The sequence below is a fragment of the Eretmochelys imbricata genome, chromosome 2, assembly GCF_965152235.1.
Source record: "Eretmochelys imbricata isolate rEreImb1 chromosome 2, rEreImb1.hap1, whole genome shotgun sequence".
NCBI lineage: Eukaryota > Metazoa > Chordata > Testudines > Cheloniidae > Eretmochelys > Eretmochelys imbricata.
Genome location: NC_135573.1, coordinates 4181737 through 4207174, shown reverse-complemented (window position 1 = coordinate 4207174; position 25438 = coordinate 4181737). Strand labels below are relative to the sequence as shown.

General features: G+C 53.6%; 2 protein-coding genes across 3 annotated transcripts; one reads left to right on the top strand and one right to left on the bottom strand.

Moving 5' to 3' along the window:
- The first annotated feature begins 74 nt into the window (after positions 1-74).
- Positions 75-9095, top strand: TIGD5 (tigger transposable element derived 5). Of its 2 annotated transcripts, none has more exons than XM_077809700.1 (2): positions 75-3221; positions 9043-9095. In XM_077809700.1, exon 1 carries the CDS (start codon positions 75-77, stop codon positions 2307-2309), a length of 2235 nt encoding a protein of 744 aa, XP_077665826.1. In that variant the 3' UTR covers positions 2310-3221; positions 9043-9095. The 2 variants fall into 2 exon arrangements, with proteins under 2 accessions (XP_077665826.1, XP_077665825.1); XM_077809699.1 differs by lacking the exon at positions 9043-9095 and adding an exon at positions 6585-7154.
- A 5985-nt stretch (positions 9096-15080) lies between these two features.
- Positions 15081-23993, bottom strand: PYCR3 (pyrroline-5-carboxylate reductase 3). The gene is made up of 6 exons (XM_077809698.1): positions 23870-23993; positions 22893-22957; positions 22248-22427; positions 20513-20725; positions 19768-19860; positions 15081-18273 (listed from the first exon to the last, which is right to left on the bottom strand). Exons 1-6 carry the CDS (start codon positions 23952-23954, stop codon positions 18091-18093), a joined length of 819 nt encoding a protein of 272 aa, XP_077665824.1. The 5' UTR covers positions 23955-23993; the 3' UTR covers positions 15081-18090.
- Between the last annotated feature and the right edge of the window lie 1445 nt (positions 23994-25438).

The window sequence follows — 25438 nt, the reverse complement described above, 5'->3', positions numbered from 1 at the left end:
GTCTCCCCGGGACGGTCCAGGGCCGGGCGGGTTTATGGCGGCCGGCGGCCGCGGCCCCGGCGCCGGGCCCCGCTATGGATCCAGCCGCGGCTCGGCCCGGCGAGCGCGCTGAGCGGCTGCAGGCAGCCCCCCGCATGGCCTGCGGGCGGGACGCGCCGCTGCCCCCGGCCGCCGGGGACCCCCCGGCGCTGGGCCTGCGGGAGCCGCCGCGGAGGAGGCGCTCCCCGGACGGGACGGGCTCCCGGCGGCCCCGCGGGCGGCCGGGCAGCAGCAGCAGCAGGGCCTCGCCGGGGCTGGAGGAGCCGAGCCGCCGGGGGCCTCCGGGGCAGCCGGGCGGACGGAGCCCGCTGGAGCTGGAGGAGCCGGGCAGCAGGGAGCCGTCCCCGGTGTGCCTGGAGCTGGGCGAGCCCGGGGCGGCGGCGCGGTGCCGGCGGGGCGGGGGGCCCCCCAGCCGGGGCCCCGGGGGGCTGTCGGTGAAGATGGCCTTCCGCCGCGCCTACTCCATCAAGGACAAGCTGCAGGCCATCGAGCGGGTGAAGAAGGGCGAGCGGCAGGCCTCGGTGTGCCGGGACTTCGGGGTGCCCGGCGGCACGCTGCGCGGCTGGCTCAAGGACGAGCACAAGCTGCGCTGGTTCCTGGACCAGCTGGGCGGCGAGGTGGGCACCCAGCGCAAGAAGATGCGCCTGGCCAACGAGGAGGAGATCGACCGGGCCGTCTACACCTGGTTCCTCACCCTGCGGCAGCACGGCGTGCCGCTCTCGGGGCCCATCATCCAAGCCCAGGCCGAGGCCTTCGCCCGCCAGATCTACGGGCCCGAGTGCACCTTCAAGGCCAGCCATGGCTGGTTCTGGCGCTGGCAGAAACGGCACGGCATCTCCAGCCAGCGCATCTACGGCGAAGGCGGAGGGGGGGATCCCGCCGCTCCGGGGACCCCGCCGCTCAAGGCTGAGCTGGAGCTTGGGGCCCCCTCTTCCGCCTTCCCGGACCCTTCGCTGCTCCTGCCCCCGCCTCCGCCTCCTCCTCCTCCAGCTGCCACGGCACCTTCGGACGGGGGAGGCTATGGGGACGAGCAGATCTACAACGCCAATGTAACCGGACTCTACTGGAAACTGCTGCCGGGCCAGGCTGGGGAGCTGCGGGCCCATTCCCCCCGCCTGCAGCCTCCCCCCCGCCGGAGGCTGGTGGTGAAGGAGTGCGTCACCGTGTTGCTGGCTGCCAACCTGACTGGCTCGCACAAACTGAAACCGCTGGTGGTCGGGGGGCTCCCAGACCCACCAAGTCTCCGGCACCACAACCAGGACAAGTTCCCAGCCTGCTACCGCTACAGTCCCGAGGCCCGGCTCGGACCTGCCCTCCTCCGGGCCTGGTTCTTTGAAGACTTTGTGCCAGGAGTCAAGCGTTATCTGCGCCGCAGCTGCCTCCAGCAGAAAGCGGTGCTGCTCCTCAGCAGCCCCCCGCCACCCTCCGGTGCTGGCCCAGAGGAGCCACCCCAGCTACAGACCCCGGATGGCTCCATCCGAGCCCTCTTCCTCTCCAAGGCTACAGCAGGGGGCAGCTCGGCTGGAGGGGGAGGCCGTATCCCAGCCCCGCTGGAGCAAGGCGTGGTGTCCGCCTTCAAGCAGCTCTACAAGCGGGAGCTGCTGCGATTGGCCGTGTCCTGCGTGGCCAGTGGGGGAGGCGGCCCAGCAGGGGGGCCCAGCCCAGCTGGAGGCGGGAGTGGCCCCCTGGACTTTGTGCGCTCTTTCCTGCTCAAGGACATGCTCTACCTGGCTGGCCTCTCCTGGGACCTCATCCCTGCTGGCTCCATTGAGAAGTGCTGGCTGCTGGGGCTGCGCGCTGCCTTTGAGCCCCAGCCTGGGGAGGAGGAACAGGGGGAACCGCTGGGTGGGGATGGAGGCGGTGGGGACAGCAAGGTCTTCAGTGACCTCACCCACCTGGCTGCTCTGGCCTACAAACGCCTGGCACCTGAGGAGGTGGCCGACTGGCTGCACCTGGATGATGCGGCACCAGGCATGGAGGGGGAGGATGGGGAAGGGGATAGTGGGGATGAAGGACCTGTAGGCTGTGGGGGGGATGAGGAGGAGGAGGCAGCAGAGGTGGGTGCCGGAGGTGTGGGAGGCAGTGGAGTGGAAGGGGGAGGGGATCCCCCACTGCCCACGGCCCGGGAAGCCATCAGGGGCTTGGAGACAGCGCTGCGCTGGCTGGAGAGCCAGGATCCCCGACAGGTGGGACCACTCAAGTTGGTGCAGCTCCGCTCCCTCATTAGTATGGCCCAGCGGCTGCACCAAGGGGGTAGCTCAGACTCATAGAGGGTGCGAGGGGGACTGGAGCTGGTCAGCCACCTACTGGTGCATCTTTGGAGGGGTAGCCCCACCAAACTCCCATGGGATGGAGGGGAACTAACCCCACTCTGCAACGGGACTGACAATGGGGGACCTAACCCCCCTCACTCATCGTTGCTAGGGAGTGGGGTCTAATACCTCGTGGGGCTCAGATGTCCCTCCCCCTGGAGCTACCACCCTGTAATGTCACTGAGGGGTAAGCCTACTTCCTGGGGCTAATAAGGGGGGCTAACCCCCCCCCCAAAATGCCATCACTTGAGGGCTAGTCCTCACTCAAAACATCATTGGGAGGTGCTATTCCCTACTCATGGAACGTAGGGGGATAATTCCCAGCAACATCACTGGAGGGCTAATCCTTACCCCTGACATCAGCAGATCCCCCAACCCATGGGGCAGAGGCAGGGGGACCAATCTCTGTATCCAGTGTCGCTGCAAGGAAGGGGCTTATCCTCATCCTCCTGGGATTGAGGGGAAATTAACCAACATCCCTGAGAAAGGCTGAGGCGAGGGACTGGACATCAGTGGGACAGAGAAGGCACGCTGCCCCCTAGCTTGACTGAGAGGAGGGGACTCTCCCTCACACGGGTGGGACTGATGAAGATGGCGGAGCTGTGAGATGGTCCGCAGTAAGACCATCTGTGAGGGGAAGGGGGCCATGCATGTCTATGCACCGCCTAGGGAGGCTCTTCTCAAGTTGTAAAGAGGAAACCAAGTGCTGGGCAAGGAACGAAGCTAAACGGATAGCTTGGCTGCTGTCTCACACGCAGAGTTCTGTGGAAGTGAATCCAGGTGGCAGCAGCAGCAGCCTCACTGTCCAGACCCGAATCATCAATGGACTGTAGCTGCTACTAGGATGTAAACTGGCAGCCACGTGCTTTGGTATCTTTTTGTAAGAACTAATGTTACACTCTGGAGGGGGCCTGGTCATTCATACCTTTCCCATTTGCTAACTGGTTTTTTGTTAAACTAGGGTGGGTTTAAAACTGGGGTGGGTTTTACATGCACTGGATTAGAACTGGTACGCTCTGGGCTGGGGGTACTCTTAATAAGCGACAGGCCACCCCGAGAGCTGGTGAGCTAATGTAACCTCCATGGCTACTTTATGTGCACAAGGGCTGCCATAGCCCTTAAACCCTGGATCCTTCAGACTATTTAAAAATTCAAATACCTTTTTTTGCAATCTTCTTATAGCAAAACAGTTAAGCCTGGTGACTAGGAAGATAACGAAATTCCTTTCAGCAGTGGGACGTTCTGCAGGCAGAAGATTCTTGGTTTTGCCTCTGTAGAGGCTGTTATAGTGAGGCAGCTGGTAACCTGTCCTGCAGCTGGAGTGAGGCAGGAATTGGAGGGGCCCACAACATTTATATTACAAAATAGAGGCATGAGAGTCTAATCGGAATATTTTTTTTTTGGCCTGATTTAAAACAAAAACGTTTAGTCTGGCTATTTAGCAAAAATAAAAAATAGTTGAACAGTCCTGCATTGTGGCAGGTGGGGATGGATACTTAGCCATCTTTTCCATCTCATAACTTCAGAGTCTATGAAGATCTAATCAATTTCTGTTCCACTTGTGGGGGCGGGGAGAGGGGGGTTTGGTAAATCGTCCCCTTAGCAGGATGTATAGTGAAGCAAAATAGATTTTAATGTGACTTGTCTTCTTCAAATGATGTGGCAATTAAGCTTTTGATTTAACCCTTGAAATTGCATTAACTGTACGTGATTCTCCCAAATTTGTTTCAATAGGCAGTCATCCGGTTACCTGTAAAAAAACAAACAAAAAAAACACTGGCTGCTCTGAAAAAGAATCTCCTGACTTGTAGTTCAACTCTTGCTTCTGAGCCCATGAACTAATACTGAGACTTGTTTACAAAATAAAATCTCGTAGCGTGAGACCAAGAAGAGTGAATAAATTGATACAGTTGCCTTATAAACCTGGTTTTCTCCATTTGGATAATCAGCTCTGAATAGTATCCTTTAAAACTGGAATTCCAGCTTCTGCTTTGGAGTATCTTTATTAGGGACGGGTAAAGACTGCCTGCTAGCGAATGAAAGACAGTTAATTTAGGAAACAATAGACACAAAAACTAGCACACAACTGACAGCAGGGTTCATGTTACAAGGAAACTGTCTTTTCAAAAATATAAAGGTAAATTCCACTACAGTAATGTTAAACACTTAGATTACTGGAGCCATATGCACTTTTTAAAAATATCTATCTTTATTTTTGCTGTTCAATTTGCACTGTCTTCAGAGCCAGCATATGAAATTGATCAGACTATTTTCAGTTTTCTCACTGTCACATACAAGTGTATGGCAGTGTTTGAGTTGTGAACACTATAGGAAAGTTTTAAGTTACATAATTACTTCCACTGATTTACTTATTTTGATTATTTAAAAATCATTTCTATTATGTTTTGTAATTTGTTTAACAAAACTTAAATTTTAGCCCTAAGCTTCCTATATCACTTGAATATAGGTCAGCAATTTGTATATTGCTGAAAGATATCCTTTAGTCAAACACAAGTCTTTGGCTCAGTACAGAGGTAATGTGGTGAAATTATATGGCCCCTCTTATACTGGAGGGCAGACTAGGTGATCTAGTCCCTTTTGGCCTAAAACATCTGTGAATCTCTATGAAGATTTAAAATGTCACTCTTTGAAGGAGAGTTGGAATTCTGTGAGACAATGATTTCTCATGTGGAGCTGCATACGTCACTTAGAGATGCGGGAAGATCCCACTTAAGCCTTAAAATTATAAACCAGCTACAGCTTCTGGGTCCAAAGGACTGGACTGTTAGGAAGATGGAAGAAGGTGAAGGACTTGAGTCACGCTGTTGACCCTGTGGCAGGCTGGCTAAACTTTGCAGTTACTGATTTCCTTTATTTTTGAAATTAGTGTGGCTAAGAGAAAAGTGACTACACAAACGGCCTTGGTGGGATCCCTGTTTGTCTTTCAGTGACTCCAGATAAAATGGACTCAATTATCAAGTAAAAAGATGTATTTTATAAGTACCGGTGCCATTGACTCCCTCAGGATCTGAAAGTCAAGCAGGGTCCTTTCTTGCTTTGCATCATCACAAGGAATAAAGATTCCAGAGCTGGAATTTATTTGGCAAGTCTGTTGATGATGCTGTGACAGAGTAGACACCAGCTCTCATGAGCTGCTTTATATGTGTATGGCTAAGAGGTGTAGGACGTTTATCGGAAAAGTGATCTGTTAAAGGATGAGCCGTTAACTACAAAAATTAGGAGTAAACACGGCAAAAAAGTAAGTCGTACCTGGTTCAAAAAATAATGTAACTGGAACAGATTTCCTTAAATCAGTAAGGATTTAACTTTGTTTTTTATAAACATTTTGCTAAAAGCTCATTTTAAAAGTACCCCCTCCCCTCAGTCTGATCAGTGTCATTAAGGGAACCAGGAAAAGATTATTAGGAAAATACAGTGAACACTTGGGACTCAGATGGACTGTTTCAGGGAAAGGAACTGATTTCCTTTGTTTCCACATTGCTAGTGGAAAGGAAAGACCCCACCCTAAAATTTTTAGTTGGTGTGAGCAAAGTGTAGCTCAGAGCTTGGCAAGATGGAATATTGCATGCTGGGTCAGGTAGTCTTTGGGTTGAACCTCTTAAAAACAACAGTGGCTGTAAAATGCTCTTTTTATGTAACTTAGGTTCATCCCTCAGCTTTCCAGCAAGCTGCCAGCATTAGTCCCAGTTGGGCAAAGTTTGGATAGCACTGGGACATATCTGTATGGAAACTAGGGGTTGCTAAAGCAGCAAGCTGAAAGGTGAAGCAACCATCAGAGGAGCTGCAAAATCCACTGGAAGAGAAGATTTAAGAAGTTAGGAGTAATCAATGGTACCAAGGCTTTGAGAGGCTTGGGATGATGAAGATCGAGTAAAAGTGTTGTGATTTTGGCCTGGAAGAGAGCTCTGTCTCACTGGAGCGTAGAGGGCGGAAGCAAGATGGAAAGTCAAGGATCAGATTGGAAGGTGATGTCAGATCTTATTAAAGAAATCTGGACGATCTGATGTGAGAGGGGCAGGAGGGAGTCAAAAGTAGCAAAATGAGTTGGGGTTACAGGTGTGAGGGAGGAGAAATGAAAAAGCTGGCAGAATTAAAGGAAGAGAGTGAATTTGTAGTGGAGGAAATCGGCATGGTCATGTGACTTACCCCAGAGATGATTAATACCACCTGAATAAGAGTGGAGAAAATGGGTGTATTGTGGTTGTTTTTCAGCTGCCAGGTGGCTCAGAGGAGACCTGGAAAGGTGCTATCCCTGCCCCAGAGATCCCACAATCTGAATATTTGCTGACATGAATGAAGGTGACAAACAGGTGATGAAGTAAGGGAGGTACATGCTATACCATCACACCGATGAGCCATGTATGTATGTTCACAGTTAGGGAGTATAGAAAAATTATTTGGAGCTCATTTTAGCATATTGGTGAAGTCATGTACTTTCTAGATAGGCAACAATCTGGAAACTTTCTACTGTTTTTTAAGAAACATAAATAAATACTGGTAAACGTCAGGCCTTGTATGTTTCACCTGGGAACCTACTTGTTTTGAAATCCTTGATTGTGAGGCTTCTCTTTGGGTGGCCAGCTATGCTTTGCAGTACTAGCTGCTGTAAAAGTCTCTTCCCCGCTTCCTCCCACCCCAAAACCCCCCCACAAAGACCCAGTATGGCTGACCGTAGCAATCTCATTCTGACCTGTATCTTTTCTGCCAGTCCCAACAGAGTCTATTAGTTACTGCTTCCAGTCCTGGTCTGTGGGAATTAATAAAGCCATCAGTCAAGTGAAAGGTGTTTTTTCAAAAATTCTGTTATACTGAGGGACAGCTTGTGAGCTGCACAGAAACAAACTTCATAAATCTGTGATGACCTCCTTGTCCTCTCTCTCACCCACTCACATACACCAATATCCTGGCATATTTCAGTGTGTCACCTTTTGGGAATCGCTGCTTGGGTTGCTTCAGGCCAGAGTGTATGCTCTTCTGTGTGAATGCTTCAGGCTGTCCAAGGAGCTACTGCCCCAGAAACGGGGGTTAGGCTCTGTATCTCCCAGGCATGCTTTTGTCTCCCAGCATGAAAAAAATCCTTGTATTGTGCATGGGGGAGCGGGGGTGAGAAGAGTGGAAAAAGGGATGGTATTCTCCCCACGTTACTTCCACAATTCCAGAGTACTTGGTTGTTTCTGTTAGGATGATGAGCAGCAAAATAGTTAATTATACAGATTCAGTCACTGGAGGGGATGAGTGAATATTCACAGCTGGTTATTTACTATTCTGTTGATGTGTCCCATAACCTTGCACCTGCACGCATCAATTTGTTTTAACTTGTGCTGCTTCTCCACTCTTTTAAATGTGGTTGCCATCTCGCCATTGGCACAATGATGAGTCATAGATTCCAAGGCTAGAAGGGACCATGGTGATCATCTAGCCTGACCTCCTGCATGTCACAGGCCAGGGAACTCCCCCAGAATAATTCCTAGGGCAGAGCTTTTAGTAAAACATCCATAGAGGTGCATTGTCACAATCTCAGAGCTACTTTTTCAGGCTGTCAGTATTACAGACTTGGTGTGACAGTGCTGTGTTGGGTCCCAATCAAAGTTATTGTTGTAGTAATAAGGGCTGTTGGGTAACACTGACATCTCAAAATTTTGCCACCGAGTGCTTTGGATGTTGGCAGTCTCTGGAGGAGTAACTTAGTGGCAAACAGATTTAGTTCTAATTTGTTTGTTACCCACTGGGAGGTTCATCCAGTGTGACTAGGGTCTGCTGCTTCAACCAGCTAGTTGATGGTGAAGAATAATTCTCAGAGGCTGAAATGTAAAGGAGGTGTGTTGCAATGCCAGTCATGAGAACCTTGAAGCTCTTGGTATGGGTCTATCGTGAAGTAATACGGTTGAAATATGGTTTAGCTCCATCCCCAAGAATAACTTTTCCCTTCCCCAGACATGGAATGGGAAGGCCTCTCATTTATGTCCCGTATTTCACCCTGTGAAGCACCAAAGTTCAGAATTATATAGCTAGGAATATTCTGCCTAGGGAGAGACTGGATTGTCAGAATCCAAATTTAGTGATCCGGTAGAATGGGGAGTTGTCCAGTCTGGGATTGGGAGTCAGGACACTGGGGTTCTAATCTTATCACTGTGGCTATGGCGGGGGGCGGGGGAGAAATGTAGAAGAGTTAAGGCGTGGGGGGACACTGGACTCCTGGGTTCTCCACCAAACTCTGGTAGGGAGTGTAGGCTAGTGGGGGGCAGGGGTCTGAACTCCTGCGTTCATGACTTTAGGAGGCAGTTTTGTCTGATCTAATGATTAGAGCAAGGGAATGGCAGCCAATCTCTCTGCTTCCCAGTAGGAAAACGTGTCTGTGTTGTTTGCTGGGGAGACCCTGGAAGATACACCTCATTTCCAGGAAAGTCTTGGGGGCAGAGCAGCCATGTCAACTTATTTCTGTGTGCTCCAGTACCTCCCAAACAATGCCAGAAGCTTGCTTTGAAACAGACATTGAACTGTTATATCTGGTTTGTACACTGAGAGTGGCTCCTTCAGCTAAGAGACCAAAGCTTTACAACAAGTAGATGCTATTGAGTATAATCCCTGCGTGTGGTACGAATAATATTTAGCATGCAGAAAGAGCTTTTTGTATTCAAAGTGTCTTACAAACCTTAACTAATGTAATCAGTGCAACTCTCAGAAAGGAACGGAGCCTAATTGAGATTTGCAAAATGCTCGGAGAGCCTCTGTGAAAGGGGCTGGATTGGTTCAAAGTGGGTCCTCCCCTTGATGTGTGTACACCACTCCCATGGAGCAGAGGGTGCATGGATCCAGTTGTCCTTCCCATAGCAAAGCCTCAGGATTAGTGAATGCCCCTTGAGGGTACGTGTGCATTAATGGCTCTCTGCTCCCAGCCGATTGCAATGGGAGGAGGCTGGCTGAGGTCACTGTGCTTTGGATTAGGCCAGTAGGGATGGACAGGGACACTGATGACATGCAGTGGCTGGTGTTTCCATAGAGTCTGTAGCCCTCGGAGGAATCTTGGCCCTGAGAGGGAGAACTGTAGCTTTTTGGGGGATAAATGAAGCATTCTGGTTCTGCTGCTGAGGATTACGCTCTGCTCAGGGGGGATGGAAAAGGCCAGTTAACTCAAGCCCATCCCCCTGGCAAGATTTGGTCCCCAGGCAGAGCATATCCTATGCTTGATCTGGGATGAATGTCATATACCAGAGGCCCTAGGGAGGTGCATTTCTCAGGCATCAGCTTCCTCCCTTTGCTAGCACTGCACTGCCCTCCCCAAACGCACCCACTCCCTGCAAGGCTGTACTTTAATGCTGATGAGCCACCACCTGCATTCCTGTCAGTTGCAGCAGCTCGGTCCCCTCTCCTTCCTGGCAGTGCTGGCCCCTGCGGCTGCAGGGGGGTGTGGGTGCGCACAGGTATTGCCCCTTCCCGCTTGGGACACAGCAGGAGCTGTAGGGTTTGGGTGCTGCTGGATGAAATGGCAGGGGGGCGGCTGGGTCAGCCATGTGAGACTGGTTGATGGGGAGGGTGGGTCCATATGGTGGGCTAGAGCATTAGGCAGGCTGAAGAGGATGCAGTAAGGGAAAGCTGAAAGTCCATCTCAGCTGACCAGCTTCATCACCTCTTGTGAGTCAAGGCCACCCAAGAGAAGAAGAACCTATGGGCCATCTTCTTTAGGGCTGGCCTGGCCAGGCCCCTTTTCTTTCTTCCTACTCTGTTCAATGCCACTTTCACAGCCAGGGGATTTGCTGCACTGCCAGAAACATAGATTTGGGAGGCGCTGATGAGGAACCCACAAGCTTCAGCAAGTGACTGCCCTTCTCTGCCTCAGTTTCCCCATTGTAAAATGGGGATGACACTAAGCTACTTCAGCAAGGATGTGGGTGGAGCACAGCGAATGTGGGTGTGAGCAGGAAAATCAGCCAGGTAGTTTAGCCCAGAGGTGGGCAAACCGGCTCACGGACCATATCCAGCCCGGCCCCTGAGCTAGGCCCCGTCCCCTGCCCTCCTGTTCCCGCGCCCCCGCAGCCTCAGCTCACTGAGCCACCGGCACAATGCTCTGGGCAGCGGGGCTGCAGAGCCGTGGCCTGACCCGGTGCTTTGTGCTGCGCGGTTAGCTCCAGCCAGGCGGCTCGGCTGCTTGTCCTGGTGCTCTGGGCAGCACGAAGGTAACACCACCAGCCACCGGTGCTCCAGGTAGCGTGGTGAGGGGGCAGGGAACAGGGGAGTTCAGGGTGGTGGTCGCAGTGGGGGTGTGGATAGGGGTCAGGGAGGTCAGAGGGTGGGGAACAGGGGGGTTGGATGGGAGCATGGGTCCTGGGGGGGCAATCAGGAAGGACGGGGGTTGGATGGGGCAGCGGGGGCAGTCAGGGAGAAGGGGGGTTGGATGGGGCAGGGGTCCCGGGGGGGGGGGGCGGCAGTCAGGAATGAGGAGGGGTGGATGGGGCAGGGATCCCGGGGGGCCATCAGGGGGCAAAAAGCAGTGGGGATCGGATAGGGGGCCGGGCCATACCTGGCTGTTTAGGGAGGCACAGCCTCTCCTAACCGGCCTTCCATACAATTTTGGAAACCCGATGTGGCCCTCAGGCCAAAAAGTTTGCCCGCCCCTGGTTTAACCCTTCTGCACTGGAAACCAGATGATCATAATGGGCAGGAGCTCTCTTGATTCACAGAGTCTGAGGGCCCAGTATGTCTATCAGGTCCAACCTCTTGTAGAATGCAGGCCAGAACAGGTCCCGCAGCGATTGCTGATGTTGTGGGAATGATTCTTTCCCTCTCGTGTCAGCAAGTGCTAGTGAGCCCAAAAAGTTGTGACTGAACTGCAGCATGTGTCTACACACGTCTGTGTCACGTGCAGCACGGTGAACAGCAGCAGCAGGTCCCACCAGAATTCGTGGTGAAGTTGATCAGTTTCAGGCCCTGACGCCGCCTTGGTCTCTCCTGTTCTCTGCCTGCGGCAGGCCTCAGTTTAGGCTTCCCAGGACTGAAAGGCTTTAGTCAGACCTAAGTTATTGGGGTCAATACAGGGGGAACGACATAAACATTTAATAGGGGTCAGACTTGAGGGTCCCCTCTGGCCTTAAATGCTGCAAAAGAAAGGTCCTTGGTTCAGCAAAAGGGGGCTGCTAGGAATGCGGAGAACAGATCTATTCAAACCTGGGGTGATCGTGTCACTTAATAATCAAACTGCTTCCCCTTAGCAGAAGGTGCTTATGGATCTCACCAGGAACCAGAGCTGTTCCCCTCCGAAAGACACTTGCCTCTGCGACATTACAAAGTCCGGGGTAGCACGTGCCATGAACCAATCCATTAGATCGGTGCCTTAAAAGGGAAATGTAAATAATCACAGCCGCTGAGTCCTCCCCGCAAACCTCAGGATTTTATGTGCTCATAAGACTATTTTTCTTTAGCTGGGTGAGTTTTCGTTCAGCCCCCGGGCTGGAATATCAATATCGAACTCATTCTAACCGCTGGCCTGCCTGCAAGCCAAGAAGGGGAATATGCAATTATATCTATTTATAGCATGTGAGCCAAAGGCTGCTGCACAGCGTTTGCTTATGAAATAGAAGACTTTCTGTGCTTGCTTTGGGCTGGAGTTCCATTCACTGCCCCCCTCTCCTCCCTGCACCCTGGTGTTTTCCGATGCCTCTCACTGGAGGACATTCAGTCTAGTGCAGAACAAGAGAGGGCCTTAAAGCACCAGCTACCTCCCTGTGTCCAAGGATCTCCAGGGCAACGATAATTAGAAAGGTTTCAGAGTAGCAGCCGTGTTAGTCTGTATCCGCAAAAAGAAAAGGAGGACTTGTGGCACCTTAGAGACTAACCAATTTATTTGAGCATGAGCTTTCGTGAGCTACAGCTCACTTCATCGGATGCATTCAGTGGAAAATACAGTGAGGAGATTTATATACACAGAGAACATGAAAAAATGAGTGTTTATCATGCACACTGTAAGGAGAGTGATCACCTAAGATGAGCTATTACCAGCAGGAGAGTTGGCGGGGTGGGGTGGGGTGGAAGAAAACCTTTTGTAGTGATAATCAAGGTGGGCTATTTCCAGCAGTTAACAAGAAGTCTGAGGAGGGGTGGGGGGGAATAAACAAGGGGAAATAGAAAAGGAGTACTTGTGGCACCTTAGAGACTAACCGATTTATTTGAGCATAAGCTTTCGTGAGCTACAGTTCACTTCATCGGATGTTGCATCCGATGAAGTGAGCTCTAGCTCACAAAAGCTTATGCTCAAATAAATCGGTTAGTCTCTAAGGTGCCACAAGTACTCCTTTTCTTTTTGCGAATACAGACTAACACGGCTGTTACTCTGAAACCTGTCAAGGGGAAATAGTTTTACTTTGTGTAATGACTAAACCACTCCCAGTCTCTATTCAAGCCTAAGTTAATTGTATCCAATTTGCAAATTAATTTCAATTCAGCAGTCTCTTGTTGGAGTCTGTTTTTGAAGTCTTTTTGTTGAAGAATAGCCACTTTTAGGTCAGAAATCGAGTGACCAGAGAGATGGAAGTGTTCTCTGACTGGTTTATGAATGTTATACTTCTTGACATCTGATTTGTGTCCATTTATTCTTTTAAGTCCAGACTGTCCAGTTTGACCAATGTACATGGCAGAGGGGCATTGCTGGCACATGATGGCATATATCACATTGGTGGATGGGCAGGTCAACGAGCCTCTGATAGTGTGGCTGATGTGATTAGGCCCTATGATGGTGTCCCCTGAATAGATATGTGGGCACAGTTGGCAACGGGCTTTGTTGCAAGGATAGGTTCCTGGGTTAGTGGTTCTGTTGTGTGGTTGCTGGTGAGTATTAAATCTCCTCACTGTATTTTCCACTGAATGCATCCAGTGAAGTGAGCTGTAGCTCACGAAAGCTTATGCTCAAATAAATTGGTTAGTCTCTAAGGTGCCACAAGTCCTCCTTTTCTTTTTTTGCTAATTAGAAAGGAATGCATTCTTCCTCTGACCCAGCTGAGTTTGGCCTGCAAGCTGCTCTCCAGCCCCTACTTGCTATAGAATCCACAGTTACCATTTACTGCTGATCCCCCTGATTTCATCTCAGCACTTTGCAACCAGCCATCATTTCCTCCTTAATTCAGAAGCCCTCTCATTATTATTTCCAGGGCAAAAGGATTCCAGCTGAGATCAGTGCCCCATCCTGCTAGGAGTAGAGCTGGTCAGGAGTTTTGTTGGAAAATGCCAATTTTGCAGAGATGTAGTGGGCTGACGTACTTCCAGTGAACCAACAGGCAGGGTTCCGGCAAGCACCTTCCTGGTCTCCAACCCACTCATCTGGTGGACTGCAGGGCTTCCAGGGCCCCTGCCACCAAGCAGGAAAAGTGGGAGCTCCAGTTGGCCCAGGGCCCTCGGTGTTCTAGGCTACCCTTTCTGCAGCTATGGACCCAGACCTATCCCCTGGAGTCCAGTCAGCTGGCTGCTCCAGTTCATTCGGAAAGATACTGAACCAACACAGTTTGATTTTGCAGCAAAATGAAAGAAATTCAGACTGTCCTTTTCCCTGGGAAATGTCATGTTTTTGAGATTCTGTTCCAATTTGGAACAAAAACTTGTTCAAGAGGTCAAAGAATTTCTGTGCAGAACAGAAATTCAGTCTTGACCCCTGTGAGGAGCTGCACAGACACACAATGAGAAACAGTCCCTGCCCTGAAGAGCCCACAATCTAAATAGACAAGCCAGATGAAGGGTGGGAAAACGAGGCATGTTCTCCCCATTTGACAAATGGGGACTGGAACAGATTTGCCATGGATTACACAGGGAGGCTATGGCAGAGCAAAGGATTGAACCCAGATCTCTCAAGTCCCAGCCTAGCACTTCATGCACCAGCCCATCCTTCTGCCTTTCCTCAAATAGTCAGTGTGTGTTTTTAATGGGGGAGGGGGAAGCTTTTGACTTTTTCAGTTTTAAAGACAAAAAAATTAAGAACTTTCCCCAAGGGTCAGAGAAATGAATGCTGGAGACTAGAACCTAGCAACCCCAGTGATCAAGTGCCCTCCAACTAAGCTTGGCAGAATTCAAGCCTTCTGGGTTTTTTACAATTTCAACAGGACATATCAATGTTTAGTTTTTTAAGCATTTTTTCCCCCAATTTTTATCTATTTAAATTTTCACATTTGTGGGAAATCAGTGGGGGCAGGTTTCAAAGGGGGCTCAGACAATAATTATTTAATGACCGTAGATGTTGAGCTTCAAAGAGCGAGATCTGCATAACTGTTAAAACCCAAATTGTGAACACCACATGGTAAAATATACAAAGGAAATATCCATGACTCAAATTCGAATAAAATCTCGGGCAGTATTTTTTTTTTAACTTTGCCTGTCTGTAAATGTTGATAATGGACAGAAACTATGTGTTTGGTGAAATTGATAATTAATTATATTTACCGATATAAATCGAACCCTTCCAAACCTCCTTATAAATACCATGATATAGGCACCTCATTAGCCTGATGCCCTCTTTAACCACACAGCAAAGACAGAAGACTATCAAATACTGCCATGCTCACGACCCTCCGAATGACAAAACTTCAGCTCCACAGCCCATTCACCACTCCCCCCCTCCCCTGAAATGCAGCCAGCCAGCACTGAGCAATTGTTTCCATTCATAAGGTACAGGGTTGGGGTGTTGGCTTACACAGAAAATGACCTTTTCATAAAATAAATTTCTGCAGGAAATGTCGGTTTCCAATGAAGTTTTTATTTGATTTTTTTTCTGGGGAATCAAACAATATCCCCCAATGACCCTGTTTTTCAATGAAAACCTGAAAATCTTTTCAAAAAAATGTTAACAAAGATGAAAAACATTTCATTTCCTGACCAGCTCCAGGTGCAACCTCATGGGAGGGGGAGGATGGATCCTCATCCCCTCCCCCACCGTTCTTACTCTGGAGGTGTTGCTCTGACCCCAAAAAATCAAACTTCCTGCAATTCCCCCACTCGGTGGCCCAATCCAAAGCTCACAAAAGCCAATGGAAAGATTCCTATTGACTTCAGTGGGCTTTAGATCCTGCCCTATACTGATTCCCATCTCCTCCTGAGATGGTCCCTCCAGCCCCACAAGCACCTGTGGTGTTCTTCTCTGCATCCTACCTCCTGTACCCTTTATTCCTTTCCCTCACTCTGCTCATTATTTCAGCCTGAAGCCCATTCAGAGTCCTGCACAGGAGCTGCCTGCACCGGCCTGAAGGGCTGCAAACCGGGGTGGAACAGAGCCGGCTGGCTGCATGGCTGAGAGCAAGCCAACAGAGTGGGGGATGGCACATGAGATGGGAACTAGCCTTGCAGGGACATCTATTCAGGCCCCTAAATGGAGGCCCGGGCCACATCTGTGTCATTCTCCAAAGCCATATGAATATTGCATGATGCCACCTGCCACAGCACCTACCTGCCAAGGTGCATTACATAGCTGGAGTCCCAGGACCGTGGAGGGAGCAGTGGTGGGGGAAGCCGGGCAGGCAACACATTTCAGAGCCATTTGGAAAAGGGGCACACACAGCAGATCCTCCTCCCCTGGGGCGTGCATTGTGCTAGGGGAACAGCGGACTCAGACCCCGAGGCATGCACTGAGGGGCTGGGAGCGCAGCCAGTCAGCGATTGCCGAGGGCAAACGCACTTGCTGCACAGCTGGTTTCTGTTTGCAGCTCACCACTCGGCTTAGAGCTGGCATCACCTACCCACCCCACCCCAGAGCAAACGGGGGTCACAGTCCAGGAAGGATCTTCGCTGCCCTGCTGTGGGTTCCCCTGCATTAATATGAGAGGGGCTCTTAGCTCCCTGCTGAGACCAGCTCACCAGGCAGGGGTGGGGTGGCAGGCCTCAAGACCCGGGCTGCCAGATGAGGCAGAGCACTCAGGAGATCAGAGCTCTACGCTCTGATACCTACCTGGCTTGTGTCACTTTGCCATCCCGTGCCTCGGTTTCCCCAGCTGTAGAATAGGGACAATCATGCCACCCAGCCTTCGAGAGCCATGGAGGGAAAAGCCCTCCGTGCATTAGCTTGTGATGGCCAAAGCACGCGGGGTGCATTCTCTGAGGGAGCAGGTAGGCAGGTTTCGGTGGGAGTGGAGCCAGAACACAGCCCGACAGGTACCTCTGCATGTCATCGTTAACTCTTTCACTGCTGGGCATTTTATCACACATCCAGACAAGGTACTGTTGCCAGACGGAGTGGCTGACAATAGGGCAGCGGAGCTGTTGGTCCAGGTTTGCTGGCCTGGGGAGATAAACTTTGGTGCCCTACCCGACTGTCACTGCTGCCCAAAGGAGGGAGGAGATAAATTCCCTTTCCCGCTTCTAGCTGCCAGAAGACCCAGTTACCCGCCTCCCTCCCTGCTTCTGTCAATAGCAGGTTTCACCAAGCATTTAGCTGTGGGGGCTACCTGACTTCGGTTTGACAGTAAGCCAAGGACAGTGCGCAGTGACAGATTTGGCCCTGCAGCAGAGTGGAGGAGCTACTGTGCATGGAGGATTTGTGCCAACCCCCCTTACTGAAAATACTCCAGCAGGAGGAGGGTTAACACAACCTACAGCCATGGAACAGCTTCTTCTCCTCTTGTAGTGCATTCTGCTTTGACCAGCCCTGCCAGGACTTTGCCCACTGCTGCTTGCCCTCAGGCCAGGGGCCAGCTTGCATGGACTAGAGCAGGTGGTGATGACTTCACCATTAACCCTGTAGTTTGCAGAGGAGCCAAGAGATCAGCAGACCCTTGGAGGGCACAGTACAGCTCTATTTCACCGCCTGCTGCTGGAATGCATGGCTTCCTATGCCGCATGCCAGCTGGGGCTCTCCTGGGACTGCTGGTGCAGCCACTAACAGGCTGCTGGAGCTTGAGGTCTCTCCCAGGCCCCTGCTGCTACCTATTTCCTACCCACCCACCAGTGAAAACAGTCAGGAATACAGGGAATTCCCCCCTCACCCAGGCACTGAGAGGGAGCAGGGGCTGCTGGGAGCTGCACCTCCCTGCTAAAGTGGGAGGGAAGCTGCAGGCTGCATCAAGGCTCCATGAGCCAGCAGCCCAGGAAGAGCATCCTATAAACCAGCTTCTGCTCACACCGTCCCCCACCAGACCAGATACACCAGCACGTGAGACGCTGGGCGGATCGGATCGTCACCAGGGAACCAGGTGGCAGACGGGAAGGCTGCACTTTACCGGTTGGGACGGTTTCCCCAACAGCAGCGTGCAGACAGCGAGCCTGGCGCCAAGGCTGCCTTCAGAAGACAGGCACCGTCTCTAACCAAAGGAAAGCAGAAGCCACGACTCAGGGACAGCAGCTCCCACGTCCTGCTGTTGTCGTTATTTATTAGGGACGCACCATCCGGAGAGAGCAGCCAATGCGTATGGAATGGATATGAGTGTGAAGTCCCCATGGCTGGGGCAGGGCTGGTCAAGCCCCTCCCTTCTGACTTGCCTGTCGGGGGACTGCCAGGAACACGAGGGGGCCCTGCCTCGCATGTGGGGAAGTCGGGCCCTATGGGGAGAGACTGGGGCTAGAGGAGATCACTGGTGACCTGGAGCTGGGAATCCCTCAGGCAGGGAGAGGCACCTAGGGAGGGAAGAATGGGATCTACATCCACTGCACAACCTGGGAAACTTCCTTCCATCACGGGATGGAGATTCACATGTGGGCAGCAACTCTGTGGCTCAGACAGGCCAGGCGCCCCGGAACACCCCGCCTGGCTGGGGCCCTATCTCTTGCCCAGCTCGCGAGCCCGCACGGTCGCGACCTCCACAGCGTTCATGACGGTGGCCCGCAGCGCCCCCTTCTCCAGCTCATGCAGGGCGTGGATGGTGGTGCCGCCAGGCGTGCAGACGTCGCTGCGCAGCTTGGCCGGGTGCTCCCCTGTCTCCAGGATCATCTTTGCTGCTCCCTGAAAGAGGAGGCGGGCTCAGAGGAGAGCGGGGTGGGCAGGGGGCGGTGCCTTAGCGTTCTGCAAGTGTCCCTGCCCTCTGATCTGGGAAGCTGGGGGAGGGAGACCATGCTCCATCCAAACTGCTCCCTTCCCAGGAAGAGACGCAAGCAACTTCCCCATTCTTCCGCTGGCTCACTTCCACTGGAACAGAACCCAGGTCTCCCAACCCCCAACCTGGGCACCTTGCTCTGATCGCTAGACAGCGCTGCCTCCCGTTGTTATACATGGTGTGAATGCCATTAATACAAGAGTTAAGGGGAACCAGGCCAAACTCTCTTCAGAGTAATGCAGCTAATGTACCCCATTGTAAATTGCTGACCTGCTTCCTTACACTGATAGACTGACAGAGGAAGAGCAAGTTAAGGAGTGACTTGATCACAGTCTAGAAGTACCTACATGGGGAAAGAATATTTGATAATGGGCTCATCTGTCCATCAGAGGAAAGTCTAACACCATCCTATGGCTGGAAGTTAAAGCTAGACAAATTCAGACTAGAAATAAAGTCATTTTTTTTTTTAACAATTAAGGTAACTGGCCATTGGAACAATTTACCAAGGGTCTTGGTGGATTCTCCATCACTGGCGGTTTTTAAATCCAGATGGGCTGTGTTTCTAACAGCTATGTACTAGGAATTATTTGGGGGCAGGTCTCTGGCCTGTGTTAAACACAAGGTCAGGCTAGATAATGGTCCCTTCTGGCCTTGGAGCATATGATGCCTACAAGAAATTGGCCAGCTGGTAATGCACAGATTAAGGGGCAGCTGGCCCCAGGTGCCCTCTTCCCCAGTCTGTGCATGACACCAATCCTACCTCTTTGCTGTATCCTGCTCCCATGGTTTCGGTTTCTCTGACTGGAAGGACTTTGGGGGCAGTTACTGACTCTTCCTAGGTCTGTCCGGTGCAGCTGCAGCCACCGCCTCCCTCTGGTGGCCATGCTAGGACAGCCGAAGAGGCTTTGCTTCTTCCAGTTCAGCCCCATCGCGTCCTGGATGAGTCCCCAGGAATCTTTTGCACTGACTGCAACTGGTGGAACTCAGGATTCTCAACCAGCAAGGCCCCTACGGGTCCCAGAGGAGCCCTAACACACTTGGCTGATCACAGCACAGCTCAAATGGCAGAGTCCGTCAGAGAAGCTACGGAGGTAGGAACCAAGGTGCGACAAGACAGCAACAGTTAAGGAATTACTGGAAAGGCAGATGGAGCCACAAGGCACAAGGGTGATACAGGAGTTTTCCCTAAGACTGAGGGCTTTTTCTGGGCACTTGCCACATGGGCAGTAGCAGAGGGTGCTGCAGGCTGCATTGGGGAACCCAGGACAGAATAGATGGGGGAACTGCAGGTCAGAAGAAAGGTGCATTGGGGACTGGTGGAGGGGGCAGGTCTGGAATACGGGACAATTAAGGGGTGGGTTAAGCAGGGGAATCTGAAGACTGAGAGAAAAGTCCAAACTTACCAGCAGTGTCTGGGCTGCAATTTTATTAGCCAAGGCACTGGGCATGCCCATCTTCACAGCACCTTCCGCCAGGGCTTCAGCAAACAAGTAAACCTGGAGCAGGGAAAGGCGACATTCAGGGAACAGCTAGATCATACTGCTGTTGCTTTCGGAGGATGGGACATGGAGGCATCCTAATACAGGAGCCAGCCTGGCAGTGCTGAGCCAGCAGACCCTTCCAAAAGCTGCTGGCCACCATCCGGATCCTGGCAGAAATCAGACGCCCATGAAGGGCGATAAGCAAGTTACAGGCAAGGGACTAAGGTCTCCAACTGGTCTCCATTAGACCACTGATTCCCAAGTCTCTATGGGCAACAGCACCAGTTACTAGACTAAGCTCAGCTGTAGCAGCCCTGGACCCCCGTGTGCTGTCTAACCCACTAGGGGGCACAGGCTGCCCCACTCTAAGATCACATGGTTTAGAGGCAGCCGAGGGTCTATCATGGGCATGAGCACACACTGCTCAGCAGGAGATGGGGGAGGGCACCAGGGATTCGTCGTTCAGGGAGAAAGGGGGGCTCAGGGTGCCCACTGGAGAAGCCTCAAGCGTCAGGACTGATAACCCAGAGCACTGTATTCAGCTGCAGAAAGGCCAGGGTGGAGGGAACAACCCTGCCCTGGCAGGGCTGGCAGAGGATTAACCGGGAAATACCTGGGGCTGGAGGGCAGCATTAAGAAACGCTGGCCCCAGCGCAAGGGCACTTACGTAGGCTACCCCGCTGCCACTCACGCCCGTGTGGATATCGATGTAGGACTCGGGCGTTTCTTCACACAGCCCGCAGGCGGACAGCAGGCTCTTCAGCAGGGCGGCCTCCTGCTCCCCAGCACAGCTCCCCCGGGCAAACACCACTGCCCCCTCCTGCACCATGCAGGGCAGGTTGGGCATGACACGCAGCACCTTGGTCCCAGCAGGGAGAAGCTGCAGGGAGAGACGGTCGTGACAATAAACCAGGAGAACACTGCTGCTGATGGGGACAGGTGCTGGGAGACAGCCCAGTGGTCCCCACGCAGGGCGTAGTATGTGCCTTAGGTCACAGGGGACATGAGCCTGGCAGGGTTAACCCAGCCCTTCCAGTGTGGGAAACCCACCAGGCAGCTCAGGAACTCAGCATGATTGCCAGGGAAAGCCAGGACTGAGATCGCCGAGGGGCTGCAGGTCAGGATTGAGGGGCAGCAGCAAAGGGGTGTGTGTGTCTGTGTGGTCCAGGACTGGGATAACAGGGGGGCTGCAGGTCAGGATAGAGGGGCACAGGGGATAATACTCAGTTTGTGGCAATCCTTTTACATCGTACAGGGAGGAGTGGAGGTGGGTGGGGAAAAAACCATTGACAGCAACTTAGGAAGGAGGGTTTGCTGAGCCCGGGTGGGGGGTCTGTGTGTCAGCTGATTGATGACAAGGAACACAGAGCCACCAGGGATTACGCTTGCTGGCTAGCGCATCTCACCAAGCAGGCTGGCGTATGCCTGTGCTGAGCTCCAGGGCTTTGGCTCCTCTGCTGAGATTGGCACAAACTGATCTGCTTGCTGGCAACCAGGACATGGCAGCCTGGCAGGGCTGGATTAAGGCATAGGCATGACAATCCCATGATTCCAGGAGCTGGGGCCCAGGACATGGGCCTATCTCACATTTTCAGCTTTCACTTAAAAAAAATAAAAGTCTCTAGCTCTCTTGACTGCAAAGGGAAGTTTGAAAACATTACCTGGGCATATCAGGTACAGGGATGGCTGCCTGAGTCTGCAGAGAGCCTGGGACAATAGCTCTGAGAGGTGTGCACTGCCCCATACACCTCAATGGACCGGATTACACCTGGAAGTAGCAAGCACCGCCCTTCCAAGAACAATAGTCCATGCGTGGCAGAAGGGGAAGAGGAGAGCAGGCCAGGTGAAAATACTGGGACCCCCCTTGCTACACCCCCCTGCCTCTCTGGGATGGAGAGGGTAGGTATCCTTAAGGGATGGATGCCCCCTGCAACTCCCTCCCTTGCACCCCCAAACCAGACTCACTGGAGAGCTGCATGGATTTGGAGCGCTCTTTACCTACAGGTTTCAGAGTAGCAGCGGTGTTAGTCTGTATCCGCAAAAAGAAAAGGAGGACTTGTGGCACCTTAGAGACTAACAAATTTATTTGAGCATAAGCTTTCGTGGGCTACTGCTCACTTCATCAAATGCATACAGGGGATGCTTTTCCACTGAATGCATCCGATGAAGTGAGCCGTAGCTCATGAAAGCTTATGCTCAAATAAATTTGTTAGTCTTTAAGGTGCCACAAGTACTCCTTTTCTCTTTACCTACAGGCATTTTCCCTCTTATCCAGGCCATTGTATAAAAGCAAATATAAACCCTTCACACGCGTAAGTGCATGCCCCGGACACTCACCCAGCCAGCTGCCTCACAGTTTAACGGGGGGTGGGAGGGGGCAAGAGGGACCGTCAGACACTCACCTGTTGCAGGGCCTGAAGAGTGACTCCAGCGGCCACCGACACGATAATGTGGTCCCGGGTAATGGCAGGAGAAATCTCCTGCAGGACTCCAGGAAGCAGGTGAGGCTTGGTGGCTAGGAAGACCAGGGTACAGTGCTGCAGCACCTCACTGTTGCAGTGTGTCGTCCTGCAGCCCAAATCCTGCCACCCAAGGAGATGGGGCACCGTTAAAGGCCTGGAGAGGGCCGGCCGGCAGAGCGGGACAGGCTGGAATTCACCAGTCCAACGGCAGCACTCAGCACCCGCCTGCTCTTAACACGGTTTGTAACACTGAAACTCAGCCCTGTGCGGGGGGGAAGGGCCCTTTGAGGATCATTTCATCCACTACTGGTGTGCACTTTAAACTGCAAGGCTGGGGTCCTGGGCTGAGCACTGACTCAAAGGGAAAGCCCCCCCCCAGCTAATCCACCAGCCCCATTTCCCAGGGCACCTGGGTGTTCTTCACAGGAATTTAGTAGCTTGCAGGATCTGATGGGATCACAACACAGTGGCATCAAGCACCGCTACTGCGTTTGCCTCCCATTGCCAGACATCAAGACACTATTAGCTCTTCCAGCCCCATGGAAGAGAGACTCAACGTTTCGCACGCAGCCTGCCCTCGCTCACCTGGAAGGCGCCCAAGTTCCTGTCAGACGGTGCGCTGGCCAAGACGTTAGCAGCTTTGACTTTTCCTTAAAACACAGAGCAAAGAGGGACTCGGCTGCGTTAAGATGCATCAAGACAACCCTGCGTTGCCTCCAACTCACTCAGACGAGAGACCAAGACAAACCTGGTTGAACCTTGGAACCGTCACCCAGACCGGGCTGGGGCAAGAAACCAGCCCAAGGGTGGCGCGCCCGCCAGCAAGCGTGAGATTCCCCACAGCTGTGAAACGCTAAGAGGCCGGAGGAGAGGCTAATGGCTGCTGGAGGAGCTTGCCACGCTTGGGCAAACAGGGGCCGTGTGCTCTGTGGGCAGCGATGCCAGGTGATTGCAGGGAACTTACTTTTACCACATGAGGGCACGGGTGTCAGCAGACCTGGAACGGCCTTGGTACAAGTGACACCTCTGCGGCAAGCACCAGGGGAACAACCAGGCAGCTCTGCGAGGCCCTCGCTCCCCAGGGATCGGATCCCAGCGCCGGGGAGTAACCGGCCTGCGCAGAGACGCCCCCCGCAGGGGTGCTGATGCTGGGCACGGCAGGGACCGATCCCGGAACCGTTCGCACAGCCACTCCCGGGAGGAGGGGTGCAGCAGGGGCCTGCCGAGGGACGTGGCCACGGCTGGCTTGGGGCTCTGGAACACAGGGCTGGGCCTGGCAGCTGCTCACGCAGGGATCCGTCGCGGAGCGCCCACGTGCAGCTGCCCCCGCGGGGCGGTTACACAGGGACCCCAGGGCTGAGATGCAGCCACCTCTGGGGCGAGGCACCGGGCTACCCAGGGACAGCTCGTGCGGGGGAGGCCCTCTGCAGTGGGGCAGGGGCTGATGACACGGGGACCCCGCATGGAGTGGCGGGGAGGGGGGGGCCCTAGCATGGGGGGGCTGGCGGGGAGGGGGGGGCAGTCCCACCCCTCTCCCGCCGGCGCCGCCCCCCGCGCCCTACCTGCGCGCACGGCGCCCTGCGCCACCCCTTGGGCCATGCGCCCGGCCCCCACGAACCCGACCCGCAGCTCCCCGCGCGCCTCCATCCCGGGCCGCCTCCCGCACGTGAGCAGCCCGCGCCCAGGCACGTGGGGCGGGGCTCCGCCTGCCTCCCCGGCACCGCCCCGCCCCCGCCGACGGGCGGGGCGCTGCCTGACCCCGCCTCCGCCTCGCGATTGGCCGCGCCGGGCGTGATGTCAGCGGGCGCCGGTTTCATAGGGGTCCCGGGAGGCGGAGCGCTGCTTCTCTAAGGGGGCGGTGTCAGGTGAGAGTCGTGGCTGGCCCACGTGGGGTCCCGATAGGGGCGGGGCCTGCCCCCCTTTTCCTCCCCACGTGGGCAGTGCTTGGGGGGGGGTGCACATGCTAACGGGGGGGGGAGAGGCAGCCCCGCCCCCATCTCTCCCCAGCCCAGTCCCTCTCCCAGCGCTCCCCCCAGGGGCGGGGTCCTTCTCCCCATGCTGGGGGGGCGTGCAAAGCGGGGGGCAGACCCCCCCCCCATGGAGTCTTCACGTCACACCGGGGCAGCCCTGTATTTACGCCCCAGCCGTGGGCGGGGGACTGGCCCTGGGGCTCTCTGGCCCGTGCCAGGCAGGAGGCCGGTCTGAACGATGGGGTCGGGCCCTTCTGGGTCCCCCCGACCGACCCCCCCCGCCCGCGGCCCCGCTCCCAGCCATACAGCGGCAGCAGCTGCCGCCCCGGGATTAGCGCCTAGAGCGCCCTGCTGCCCCCCCCCGCCCCGGGCCCTGCTGCCCCCCCGGGCCCTGCTGCCCCCCGCCGAGAAAGGGTCGTCTGGTCCTGCAGCCACTGGCTCAGGCCGGGGCTGTGGCCGGCGTCCCGGCTTCTGGATCCGAAGAGCAGCTTCGTTCCGCGGCCAGTCTGCTCCCCTACAAGCTCTGTCACGTCGCTGTTCAAAGACCCCGAGACCCCAGGTCGCGTGGCTAAAGCCGGGGACTGGGAGTCGGGGCTCCTGGGCCCTGTTCGAAGGCCTCCGGAAGCGTGCTGCTCTTGGCTAAAAAGAATCCAAAGGGGTTAAATGTTAAGGGAATTAGTTGAGGCCCAGAGCCTACCAAGAAGGAGACGTTTTCTCATTAAAAGGATATCTTGGATAGGGAAGAGCGTGCAGCCTGGGAGCCGATCTCCATTGCTCCTGGGTGGCTTTAGCGTCGTTAATGTTACAATCCGATCTGTGAAATGAGAGCTGCGATAGCAGGTACGCAGCGGCACCATCGTCGCTAGCTACCCGAGGCTCCTACCCTCGCAGCCTGGCTCACTTCGCTTAAAACCAGCTGTAGGAAAATCTGGAGAACGTATCCGAATGTTACCTCACTGAGGGCCACGTTGCCAGCAGCATCTAGGAGCATAATGTTCTGTATAACGGAGAGACCGGGGCGGGTGCATGCAGTTGTGTGGCCTGTGGAGACTCTAGATCCCACCCAGCATGTATCAAGGTGGGACTTTAGCATGCTGGGGCTGTTAGTTTCCATGAGCCCCAGACCCTCTGTGTTAGTTCTAGCTATCTGACCATTAATCT